We start from the raw sequence: 13,440 nt of genomic DNA, 5'->3' as shown, positions 1-13,440 counted from the left end.
CCGGTTGTGTTAAGCTAGTCCGGTTGTGTTAAGCTAGTCCGGTTGTGTTAAGCTAGTCCGGTTGTGTTAAGCTAGTCCGGTTGTGTTAAGCTAGTCCGGTTGTGTTAAGCTAGTCCGGTTGTGTTAAGCTAGTCCGGTTGTGTTAAGCTAGTCCGGTTGTGTTAAGCTAGTCCGGTTGTGTTAAGCTAGTCCGGTTGTGTTAAGCTAGTCCGGTTGTGTTAAGCTAGTCCGGTTGTGTTAAGCTAGTCGGGTTGTGTTAAGCTAGTCCGGTTGTGTTAAGCTAGTCCGGTTGTGTTAAGCTAGTCCGGTTGTGTTAAGCTAGTCCGGTTGTGTTAAGCTAGTCCGGTTGTGTTAAGCTAGTCCGGTTGTGTTAAGCTAGTCCGGTTGTGTTAAGCTAGTCCGGTTGTGTTAAGCTAGTCCGGTTGTGTTAAGCTAGTCCGGTTGTGTTAAGCTAGTCCGGTTGTGTTAAGCTAGTCCGGTTGTGTTAAGCTAGTCCGGTTGTGTTAAGCTAGTCCGGTTGTGTTAAGCTAGTCCGGTTGTGTTAAGCTAGTCCGGTTGTGTTAAGCTAGTCCGGTTGTGTTAAGCTAGTCCGGTTGTGTTAAGCTAGTCCGGTTGTGTTAAGCTAGTCCGGTTGTGTTAAGCTAGTCCGGTTGTGTTAAGCTAGTCCGGTTGTGTTAAGCTAGGCCAGTTGTGTTAAGCTAGTCCGGTTGTGTTAAGCTAGTCCGGTTGTGTTAAGTGCCCCCTTTTTATTTTAAGCATGTCTGGTGCCTATTGGATTAATGTATTTTGTCTAGCATTCAACCTTTAATAATTTATAATACAGTCCGATCCTCGATAATACATCTCAGCCCATACAGGATCTGTCTAGTGAATTCTACAGGCATCAAGATTCTGTTTATTTGGTAAACAATAAAACTCTTTCCTGGATATTTCCAACAGGAGTTTTCCAGACAAACAGCTTCCATTTCAAAAATAATTTCAGTTAATACTAACCTAACAAAATTATGAACTCCATTATTTACCAACTTGCTGATTGAAGTAATCCTGGGCTTTAAAGAAAATGAGAAAAGAAAATTTTGCTAACCATGTAATTAAACCACAATTGTTGTAAACTTACGGCTGTGTCGGTGTCGGTTTTGTTGTCGGACAGATTTAAACAGAGGATGGAGGTGTTGTGACACATAGCCAGACACACACTACGGAACGCCTGGGGGCCGAGGTTGTTGTAGGACAGGTCAAGCTCCTGGTCAAATATAAAAAATCCTTAATAGGACAGGTCAAGCTCCTGGTCAAACATAGAATATACTTATAGGACAGGTCAACCTCCTGGTCAAACATAGAAAACACTTAATAGGACAGGTCAACCTCCTGGTCAAACATAGAAAACACATAATAGGACAGGTCAAGCTCCTGGACAAACTTAGAAAACACTTAATAGGACTGGTCAAGCTCCTGGTCAAACATAGAAAACACTTAATAGGACTGGTACTGGTCAAGCTCCTGGTCAAACATAGAAAATACTTAATAGGACAGGTCAAGCTCCTGGTCAAACATAGAAAACACTTAATAGGACTGGTCAAGCTCCTGGTCAAACATAGAAAACATATGATAAGTGCATAGAAAACATATGATAGTGCAGGTCAAGCTCCTCAGGTCAAACATAGAAAACACTTAATAGGACAGGTCAAGCTCCTGGTCAAACATAGAAAATACTTAATAGGACAGGTCAAGCTCCTGGTCAAACATAGAAAACACTAAATAGGACTGGTCAAGCTCCTGGTCAAACATAGAAAACACTTAATAGGACAGGTCAAGCTCCTGGTCAAACATAGAAAACACTTAATAGGACAGGTCAATCTCTTGGTCAAACATAGAAAACACTTAATAGGACAGGTCAAGCTCCTGGTCAAACATAGAAAACACTTAATAGGACAGGTCAAGCTCCTGGTCAAACATAGAAAACACTTAATAGGACTGGTCAAGCTCCTGGTCAAACATAGAAAACACTTAACAGGACTGGTCAAGCTCCTGGTCAAACATAGAAAAACACTTAACAGGACTGGTCAAGCTCCTGTTAAAACATAGAAAACACTTAATAGGACTGGTCAAGCTCCTGGTCAAACATAGAAAACACTTAACAGGACTGGTCAAGCTCCTGGTCAAACATAGAAAACACTTAACAGGACTGGTCAAGCTCCTGGTCAAACATAGAAAACACTAAACAGGACTGGTCAAGCTCCTGGTCAAAACATAGAAAACACTTAACAGGACTGGTCAAGCTCCTGGTCAAACATAGAAAACACTTAAAGGACTGGTCAAGCTCCTGGTCAAACATAGAAAACACTTAATAGGACTGGTCAAGCTCCTGGTCAAACATAGAAAACACTTAACAGGACTGGTCAAGCTCCTGTTAAAACATAGAAAACACTTAACAGGACTGGTCAAGCTCCTGGTCAAACATAGAAAAACACTTAACAGGACTGGTCAAGCACCTGTTAAAACATAGAAAACACTTAATAGGACTGGTCAAGCTCCTGGTCAAACATAGAAAAACACTTAACAGGACTGGTCAAGCTCCTGTTAAAACATAGAAAACACTTAACAGGACTGGTCAAGCTCCTGGTCAAACATAGAAAACACTTAACAGGACTGGTCAAGCTCCTGGTCAAACATAGAAAACACTTAATAGGACAGGTCAAGCTCCTGGTCAAACTCCGAAAAACATAATAGGACAAAGCTCCTGGTCAAACATAGAAAACACTTAATAGGACTGGTCAAGCTCCTGGTCAAACATAGAAAACACTTAATAGGACAGGTCAAGCTCCTGGTCAAACATAGAAAACACTTAACAGGACTGGTCAAGCTCCTGGTCAAACATAGAAAACACTTAACAGGACTGGTCAAGCTCCTGTTAAAACATAGAAAACACTTAACAGGACTGGTCAAGCTCCTGGTCAAACATAGAAAACACTTAATAGGACTGGTCAAGCTCCTGGTCAAACATAGAAAACACTTAATAGGACTGGTCAAGCTCCTGGTCAAACATAGAAAACACTTAACAGGACTGGTCAAGCTCCTGGTCAAACATAGAAAACACTTAATAGGACTGGTCAAGCTCCTGGTCAAACATAGAAAACACTTAATAGGACTGGTCAAGCTCCTGGTCAAACATAGAAAACACTTAATAGGACTGGTCAAGCTCCTGGTCAAACTTAGAAAACACTTAATAGGACTGGTCAAGCTCCTGGTCAAACATAGAAAACACTATAATAGGACTGGTCAAGCTCCTGGTCAAACTTAGAAAACACTTAATAGGACTGGTCAAGCTCCTGGTCAAACATAGAAAACACTTAATAGGACTGGTCAAGCTCCTGGTCAAACATAGAAAACACTTAATAGGACTGGTCAAGCTCCTGGTCAAACATATAGAAAACACTTAATAGGACTGGTCAAGCTCCTGGTCAAACATAGAAAACACTTAATAGGACTGGTCAAGCTCCTGGTCAAACTTAGAAAACACTTAATAGTACTGGTCAAGCTCCTGGTCAAACATAGAAAACACTTAACAGGACTGGTCAAGCTCCTGGTCAAACTTAGAAAACACTTAATAGGACTGGTCAAGCTCCTGGTCAAACATAGAAAACACTATAATAGGACTGGTCAAGCTCCTGGTCAAACATAGAAAACACTATAATAGGACTGGTCAAGCTCCTGGTCAAACATAGAAAACACATATAATAGGACTGGTCAAGCTCCTGGTCAAACTTAGAAAACACTTAATAGGACTGGTCAAGCTCCTGGGCAATATATATAACACTTAATAGTACTGGTCAAGCTCCTGGTCAATATATATAACACTTAATAAAACTGGTCAAGCTCCTGGTCAAACTTAGAAAACACATAATAGGACTGGTCAAGCTCCTGGTCAAACATATAAAACACTTAATAGGACTGGTCAAGCTCCTGGTCAAACATAGAAAACACTTAATAGGACTGGTCAAGCTCCTGGTCAAACTTAGAAAACACTTAATAGGACAGGTCAAGCTCCTGGTCAAACTTAGAAAACACTTAATAGGACAGGTCAAGCTCCTGGTCAAACATAGAAAACACTAAATAGGACAAGTCAAGCTCCTGGACAAACTTAGAAAACACTTAATAGGACAGGTCAAGCTCCTGGTCAAACTTAGAAAACACTTAATAGGACAGGTCAAGCTCCTGGTCAAACATAGAAAACACTTAATAGGACAGGTCAAGCTCCTGGTCAAACATAGATAACACTTAATAGGACAGGTCAATCTCTTGGTCAAACATAGAAAACACTTAATAGGACAGGTCAAGCTCCTGGTCAAACTTAGAAAACACTAAATAGGACAGGTCAAGCTCCTGGTCAAACTTAGAAAACACTAAATAGGACAGGTCAAGCTCCTGGTCAAACATAGAAAACACTTAATAGGACAGGTCAAGCTCCTGGTCAAACATAGAAAACACTAAATAGGACAGGTCAAGCTCCTGGTCAAACATAGAAAACACTTAATAGGACAGGTCAAGCTCCTGGACAAACTTAGAAAACACTTAATAGGACTGGTCAAGCTCCTGGTCAAACGTAGAAAACACTTAATAGGACAGGTCAAGCTCCTGGTCAAACATAGAAAACACTTAATAGGACAGGTCAAGCTCCTGGACAAACTTAGAAAACACTTAATAGGACTGGTCAAGCTCCTGGTCAAATGTGAGCATTACACTGCATTAAATGTTGTCAACATCAGACAACAAGGCGATTTACTAAAATAACCCTCGTAGTCAGAATTAACTATTAATAAAAAATGTATATTTCTACATGTATTTTGAATTCATCCTTATTGATTCAACATGTTGTTACTTTACAAACACAAAGTAGAGTGTTAACTAATATATACATAAACATATTAAACCTGCAACATTTCTTACCTCAATGTAACTCACCTGTACATTTGTCAACTTTGTGAGGAGGTCATGGAGTTTGAAGTTTGATGGTAACGCCCTCTGTAGATGTAACTTGGTGACATTCTGTACTTTTAGATTTTTTAACAAACTGTCTGGTTTAAAAAGACGACACGCAGTACTTAGAGCATCATCAAACTTCCCCTGATCTTCAGGTTCAGGGGGGATAACTCTATCCTCCATTTCTGGAAGTTTAACAGTTTCCTCTGATGGTGTAGTTTTGTCTTTGGTCTCTGGCTGGATTTGTTCTGTAGATTTTGACTCTGTTACTGTCTCTACCTGTTCTACCTTTTCATTGTGAGAGTTGTCTGTTCCTTCAGAGTTGTCTGACCCTTTAGAGTTGTCTGTCCCTTGAGAGTTGTCTGTTCCTTCAGAGTTGTCTGACCCTTTAGAGTTGTCTGTCCCTTGAGAGTTGTCTGTTCCTTGAGAATTGTCTACCCTTTGAAAGTTGTCTGCCCCTTGACTGTTCTCTGTTTTGTCAGTTGATGGTTCTTTCTTTTCAGCTTCAGATTTACCTTTGGATAGAAATTAAAATCAAGATATATACAGACGCTTTCTCTGATGAATACCTGTTGTGTAATCTAGCTCCTTTAGTTGTTATTTATGACTTTGAATCTCCCCCTGGTTTGAAGTTCCTGCATATAATAACATGTCTTGCCCTAATATGTTGACACATACATTATCTTAATGTTAGCTCCCTTGTTAAGTTTTTCTCAATGTGTTATCTCCCTTGTTAAGTTTATCTCAATGTGTTATCTCCCTTGTTAAGTTTATCTCAATGTGTTATCTCCCTTGTTAAGTTTATCTCAATGTGTTATCTCCCTTGTTAAGTTTATCTCAATGTGTTATCTCCCTTGTTAAGTTTATCTCAATGTGTTATCTCCCTTGTTAAGTTTATCGCAATGTGTTATCTCCCTTGTTAAGTTTATCTCAATGTGTTATCTCCCTTGTTAAGTTTATCTCAATGTGTTATCTCCCTTGTTAAGTTTATCTCAATGTGTTATCTCCCTTGTTAAGTTTATCTCAATGTGTTATCTCCCTTGTTAAGTTTATCTCAATGTGTTATCTCCCTTGTTAAGTTTATCTCAATGTGTTATCTCCCTTGTTAAGTATATATCAATGTGTTATCTCCCTTGTTAAGTTTATCTCAATGTGTTATCTCCCTTGTTAAGTTTATCTCAATGTGTTATCTCCCTTGTTAAGTTTATCTCAATGTGTTATCTCCCTTGTTAAGTTTATCTCAATGTGTTATCTCCCTTGTTAAGTTTATCTCAATGTGTTATCTCCCTTGTTAAGTTTATCTCAATGTGTTATCTCCCTTGTTAAGTATATATCTCAATGTGTTATCTCCCTTGTTAAGTTTATCTCAATGTGTTATCTCCCTTGTTAAGTTTATCTCAATGTGTTATCTCCCTTGTTAAGTTTATCTCAATGTGTTATCTCCCTTGTTAAGTTTATCTCAATGTGTTATCTCCCTTGTTAAGTTTATCTCAATGTGTTATCCCCTTGTTAAGTTTATCTCAATGTGTTATCTCCCTTTTAAGTTTATGTCAATGTGTTATCTGCCCTTGTTAAGTTTATGTCAATGTGTTATCGCCCTTGTTAAGTTTATCTCAATGTGTTATCTCCCTTGTTAAGTTTATGTCAATGTGTTATCTCCCTTGTTAAGTTTATCTCAATGTGTAATCTCCCTTGTTAAGTTTATCTCAATGTGTTATCTTCCTTGTTAAGTATATATCAATGTGTTATCTCCCTTGTTAAGTTTATCTCAATGTGTTATCTCCCTTGTTAAGTTTATCTCAATGTGTTATCTCCCTTGTTAAGTTTATCTCAATGTGTTATCTCCGTTAAGTTTATCTCAATGTGTTATCTCCCTTGTTAAGTTTATCTCAATGTGTTATCTCCCTTGTTAAGTTTATCTCAATGTGTTATCTCCCTTGTTAAGTTTATCTCAATGTGTTATCTCCCTTGTTAAGTATATATCAATGTGTTAACTTAAGTTTATCTTAATGTGTTATCTACCTTGTTAAGTTTATGTCAATGTGTTATCTCCCTTGTTAAGTTTATGTCAATGTGTTATCTACCTTTTAAAGTTTATCTCAATGTGTTATCTCCCTTGTTAAGTATATCTCAATGTGTTATTGCCCTTGTTAAGTTTATCTCAATGTGTTATCTCCCTTGTTAAGTTTATCTCAATGTGTTATCTCCCTTGTTAAGTATATATCAATGTGTTATCCCCCTTGTTAAGTTTATCTTAATGTGTTATCTACCTTGTTAAGTTTATGTCAATGTGTTATCTCCCTTGTTAAGTTTATGTCAATGTGTTATCTACCTTTTAAAGTTTATCTCAATGTGTTATCTCCCTTGTTAAGTATATCTCAATGTGTTATTGCCCTTGTTAAGTTTATCTCAATGTGTTATCTACCTTTTAAAGTTTATCTCAATGTGTTATCTCCCTTGTTAAGTATATCTCAATGTGTTATTGCCCTTGTTAAGTTTATCTCAATGTGTTATCTCCCTTGTTAAGTTTATCTCAATGTGTTATCTCCCTTATTAAGTATATATCAATGTGTTATCTCCCTTGTTAAGTTTATGTCAATGTGTTATCTACCTTTTAAAGTTTATATCAATGTGTTATCCCCCTTGTTAAGTTTATGTCAATGTGTTATCTACCTTTTAAAGTTTATCTCAATGTGTTATCTCCCTTGTTAAGTTTATCTCAATGTGTTATCTACCTTTTGAAGTTTATCTCAATGTGTTATCTCCCTTGTTAAGTATATCTCAATGTGTTATCTCCCTTGTTAAGTATATATCAATGTGTTATCTACCTTTTAAAGTTTATATCAATGTGTTATCTCCCTTGTTAAGTTTATCTCAATGTGTTATCTACCTTTTAAAGTTTATCTCAATGTGTTATCTCCCTTGTTAAGTATATCTCAATGTGTTATTGCCCTTGTTAAGTTTATATCAATGTTATCTCCCTTGTTTATAACTGTTTACATGTAATCACCTCTTCCTAATATAATTTTTTTGTTTGATTAATTAGTTTAACGTCCTATTAACAGCCAGGGACATTTAAGGACGTGCCAGGTTTGTTGGTGGAGGAAAGCCAGAGTACCCGGAGAAAAACCACCGATCAGCGGTCAGTACCTGGAAACTGCCCCACATGATATAATGTTAGCTTTGTAACTATACATGAAATGTTTATAAAAATTAACTTCATATACTTGGTTTGTGATTTTTGTTTTTAATTACCTCCTATTGATGTATTTAATTACCTCCCTAGGTTTTGATTAGTGTTTATATAATTACTTCCCCTTATGAGTTTAATTACCTCCCTTTGTTTATGATTCTGTTCATAATTACCTCCCCTTGATGAGTCATCTCCCTTTGATTGCTGTTCCTGTTTTATGGGCGGCAATGCCCGACTCCCAGCTGTGTTGGCTGGTGGTGAACTTGGAGGGACCTTTTCTGTTTGTTGTATAGAAGGAAGTTTTGTAGGGTTAGAGTTATCCTCCTTTGATGAAGTAGCTTGAGATGTCTGTTCTTCTCCAATTGTGTTATCTGCCTTTGGTGTAGATGGAGTTATCTGCCCCTTGTCTCCCCCAGCACTTTGATTAGTGTTTTTTGGAGTTGTTTTCTTACTTCCTCCAGACCCCATCTCACTTTACACAAAAAGGCATTCATAATAAAGTCTATATAACAATAAAAAGGCATCACATCCACACCACTTCAATGATTTCTCATTCAGCTGCACAAAGGAACAAAGTATCATGAAAAAATTTTCTCATATGCACTTCTAATAAATTTGACTTTGTTTTCAAACCAAATCCGACTTTCTGATTGGCGGATTCTATTTATTCATACCTCTGTTAAGAAATAATTTGAGAATGGTGTGAAAATTAACCTTATGTTATTGTGACGTCACAATAGAGTCATTGACGTTGCCTATTGATTAGAATCCCTTGGAAAATAAATGGAATCGTACATTTAAATGTAAAGGTATTTATGTCATCAAGAAGTTTATCATTAGCATTGGTGTCACTACTTTTTTTTATTGAGGTATGAAAGAAATTTTGTTTGCAAACTGTGTGAATCCCCTACGTCAGGGACGTTCAATGTCTGTCAGATGTCTGGGATGTTCAATGTCTGTCAGATGTCTAGGACGTTCAATGTCTGTCAGATGTCTAGGATGTTGAATGTCTGTCAGATGTCTGGGATGTTCAATGTCTGTCAGATGTCTGGGACGTTCAATGTCTGTCAGATGTCTTACGTTCAATGTCTGTCAGATGTCTAGGACGTTCAATGTCTGTCAGATGTCTGGGATGTTTAATGTCTGTCAGATGTCTAGGACATTCAATGTCTGTCAGATGTTTAGGACGTTCAATGTCTGTCAGATGTCTAGGACATTCAATGTCTGTCAGATGTCTAGGATGTTCAAATTATGTCCGTTAGATGTCTGGGACGTTCAATGTCTGTCAGATGTCTAGGACGTTCAATGTCTGTCAGATATCTTGGATGTTCAATGTCTGTCAGATGTCTAGGACATTCAATGTCTGTCAGATGTCTAGGATGTTCAATGTCTGTCAGATGTCTAGGAAGTTCAATGTCTGTCAGATGTTTAGGACGTTCAATGTCTGTCAGATGTCTAGGACATTCAATGTCTGTCAGATGTCTAGGACGTTCAATGTCTGTCAGATGTCTAGGACGTTCAATGTCTGTCAGATGTCTAGGACGTTCAATGTGTGTCAGATGTCTAGGACGTTTAATGTCTGTCAGATGTCTAGGACGTTCAATGTCTGTCAGATGTCTGGGACGTTCAATGTCTGTCAGATGTCTAGGACGTTCAATGTCTGTCAGATGTCTAGGACGTTCAATGTCTGTCAGATGTCTAGGACGTTCAATGTCTGTCAGATGTCTGGGACGTTCAATGTCTGTCAGATGTCTAGGACGTTCAATGTCTGTCAGATGTCTAGGATGTTCAATGTCTGTCAGATGTCTGGGATGTTCAATGTCTGTCAGATGTCTGGGATGTTCAATGTCTGTCAGATGTCTGGGACATTCAATGTCTGTCAGATGTCTTACGTTCAATGTCTGTCAGATGTCTAGGACATTCAATGTCTGTCAGATGTCTAGGACGTTCAATGTCTGTCAGATGTCTAGGACGTTCAATGTCTGTCAGATGTCTAGGACGTTCAATGTCTGTCAGATGTCTAGGACGTTCAATGTCTGTCAGATGTCTAGGACGTTCAATGTCTGTCAGATGTCTAGGACTTTCAATGTCTGTCAGATGTCTGGGATGTTCAATGTATGTCAGATGTCTAGGACGTTCAATGTCTGTCAGATGTCTAGGACGTTCAATGTCTGTCAGATGTCTAGGACGTTCAATGTCTGTCAGATGTCTAGGATGTTCAATGTCTGTCAGATGTCTAGGACGTTCAATGTCTGTCAGATGTCTAGGATGTTCAATGTCTGTCAGATGTCTAGGACGTTCAATGTCTGTCAGATGTCTAGGACGTTCAATGTCTGTCAGATGTCTGGGACGTTCAATGTCTGTCAGATGTCTAGGATGTTCAATGTCTGTCAGATGTCTAGGACTTTCAATGTCTGTCAGATGTCTAGGACGTTCAATGTCTGTCAGATGTCTAGGACGTTCAATGTCTGTCAGATGCCTGGGACGTTCAATGTCTGTCAGATGTCTAGGATTTTCAATGTCTGTCAGATGTCTAGGACGTTCAATGTCTGTCAGATGTCTAGGACGTTCAATGTCTGTCAGATGTCTAGGATGTTCAATGTCTGTCAGATGTCTAGGACGTTCAATGTCTGTCAGATGTCTAGGATGTTCAATGTCTGTCAGATGTCTAGGACGTTCAATGTCTGTCAGATGTCTAGGACGTTCAATGTCTGTCAGATGTCTGGGACGTTCAATGTCTGTCAGATGTCTAGGACGTTCAATGTCTGTCAGATGTCTAGGACTTTCAATGTCTGTCAGATGTCTAGGACGTTCAATGTCTGTCAGATGTCTAGGTTGTTCAATGTCTGTCAGATGTCTGGGAAGTTGGAAGTTCAAAATCTGTCAGATGTATGGGACGTTCAATGTCTGAGATGCTCAATATTTTTTTTATGGCACCATTGAAATATTGTGAACTTCATCTGTCAGGTAGCTAGGGCAACACTGATGTAATTCCTAGTGAAAAGCTCACCTCATCAAATAATTTAGGCACGCTGACGAAAATATTTATTTGTAACTAACACATTTTTTATATTTTCTGTCTCCTTTTAGATTGATCGGACATTTATATCAAAGTCAATTTCACCGTTAATTAGTGCCAATTAATTATAGAGTGCATGGTTTTATAAACGTAATACCAATATATATTGGATCGATGTTTAAAAGTTACAATGCCCGTTATGAAATATTTAATTAACTGCAGCTTCGGAATATTCGTTATTAAATTCTTTTTTAAGTGTGTCCAGAAAATATTAATTCAAACTCTAAAGTAATTATTAAATAATCAAAATATATTGAATCTGTATGTAAAATATCCCAGGATCGGCAAAGAAATCAGATTTAATTAAAAGCTAACATTGTCAATTAATATCACCAGCGAGAATATAATAAGTTGAACATGAACATCGATCTCTGCTATGAGATAAAATTTGATTTGATTTTATTCCTACCTTTGCAAATCAGTTGTTATATATACATGTACAACTGTACATTATGTATTGTTAGCTTGCTGGTCATTGTAAGTGGTATTCTTCTGTACAAAGCTGGTGACATTGATTTTTAAAAATATCCCTTTCGGGGACTGCAACAGGTGTTATAGGTCATGTGAGGTTATTGGAAATTCCCCAAACTTTCGGAACTCTATCGGAGGAAAATAAAAGTCGGTGATGTCGCTGATTTAGGGTTTTACTATCAAAAATACAGGAAAACACCTATCAGGAGGCCAAAAACTTCAGACAATTAACAAAATTGTAGGTAAAATTCTGTCCCATTCATCCCAGCTGGAGTGTTGCCGCCTGGAACCATTTTCATTCAGAGGCCTTCCATAGAGCATTGCCAAAAACATCCATCTTTTTGCAATTTTCATTGATACAATAAATATATAACTTTGTTCACAACCTCATCAAATATTGCATATTGCATAATAATTGCTGAATCTGACCAGGTACAAAAATTATTTTGTTTTTGTGCGTGGTAAATAAGAGTTTAAATTCACTGCCATTGGTCTGAAAAAATAAACATGAGATATGTCGGTAAATCTTAACATCTTTTTTTAGTGACGATCGGTTATTGGGTAAAAAAGTTATCTTTATATTTGGGGGCCGAAAATAGCAGACGTCCGAAAATACCCGAAGGCACTCTATTTCTGTTATATATAATTGCTAAATAAAAATTTACAGAGTTGCGTTTCAAGTGTATAGAAAAGAACGAGATTTTTGTACTTTTGTCAGACGCAAAAAAGCAGCAAGTCGCCTGATAATTAAACCTGCTGACCAGCTGGTCTTGACCGGTCACACTTAATAACGACAACAAACGACAACAAACGACAACACGTTAAATACAAGGAAAAGTTAGTGACAACACAGGATATGTTATTCGGTACATTAAAATGAATATTTCTACCAAGTTTTACGAAGATTGGAGCAAAAATGAAGGAATTAGAGCGATTTGAATATTCTGAAATCGGCCGCTGGTCAACGATAGATCGAGTGACAAGAGGTTTGCCGTGACGGTATACTGACAACACATTGTAACATCGAAAATGTTTTGAAAACCTAACGACAACAGAAGATATATTTTTTGTCATACTATAATGCATCTATGTACAAAATTTCATTAAGATTGGAATAAAAATGAAGACTTGATACCTGTTTTAATATTACGGGATCGGCGACTGGTCTGGTTTACTACCGACAGCAGATCGACGACTCTAACTTTTCCTTGTATTTAACGTGTTGTTGTTTGTTGTCGTTTCTTGTCGTTTCTTGTCGTTATTAAGTGTGACCCGTCTTGACAGGCAGTGCATAATTGGATTACCTCCCTTCCCACGTACTGAAGCCACCAACCGATAGAGTGATACATTGAACAGTGTTTCATGCAGTAGCTATGTATTATCTATACGCTATATACCAATAAAGGTGTGCCTATGCTCAAGTATATAATCAGAATTGAATGTCATATTCAATGCCTAACAATAACATCGAACACATTATAGGCCAGTACGTTAACAGTAACAGCGTCCTTAGCAGCGAGAGTGAACACGACCTCAAAACGTCTTAGACACAATATATCGTTACGGTGGCATCATGAATGAAATAACCCTTTACCAATGAAAATCTGTCTATATCTCACCTTGTTATTTTCTTTATCAGACCACAACTGTAATTTTCTTAAACTTTGAGCAGAGGTACAAACTTCTGAATATCGGTCATGTTTGTGAAGAGTGATTT

At 37.7% G+C, this 13,440-nt stretch overlaps 1 protein-coding gene across 1 annotated transcript in view; it reads right to left on the bottom strand.

Moving 5' to 3' along the window:
- LOC138306574 (leucine-rich repeat-containing protein 74A-like) overlaps positions 1 to 13,440 on the bottom strand; it is a 50,617-nt gene extending 37,177 nt beyond the window's left edge. Inside the window, exons 1-4 of the mRNA XM_069247014.1 lie at positions 13,343 to 13,440; positions 8,347 to 8,645; positions 4,963 to 5,495; positions 1,118 to 1,243 (exon numbers count right to left, since the gene is read on the bottom strand). Coding sequence (XP_069103115.1) covers positions 1,118 to 1,243; positions 4,963 to 5,495; positions 8,347 to 8,641 — 954 coding nt within the window. The 5' untranslated portion in view covers positions 8,642 to 8,645; positions 13,343 to 13,440. The remainder of the gene's footprint in view (positions 1 to 1,117; positions 1,244 to 4,962; positions 5,496 to 8,346; positions 8,646 to 13,342) is intronic.

Source organism: Argopecten irradians, chromosome 13 (genome assembly GCF_041381155.1).
Source record: "Argopecten irradians isolate NY chromosome 13, Ai_NY, whole genome shotgun sequence".
In the NCBI taxonomy this organism is placed as follows: domain Eukaryota; kingdom Metazoa; phylum Mollusca; class Bivalvia; order Pectinida; family Pectinidae; genus Argopecten; species Argopecten irradians.
This window is presented reverse-complemented; position numbering and strand designations above follow the sequence as displayed.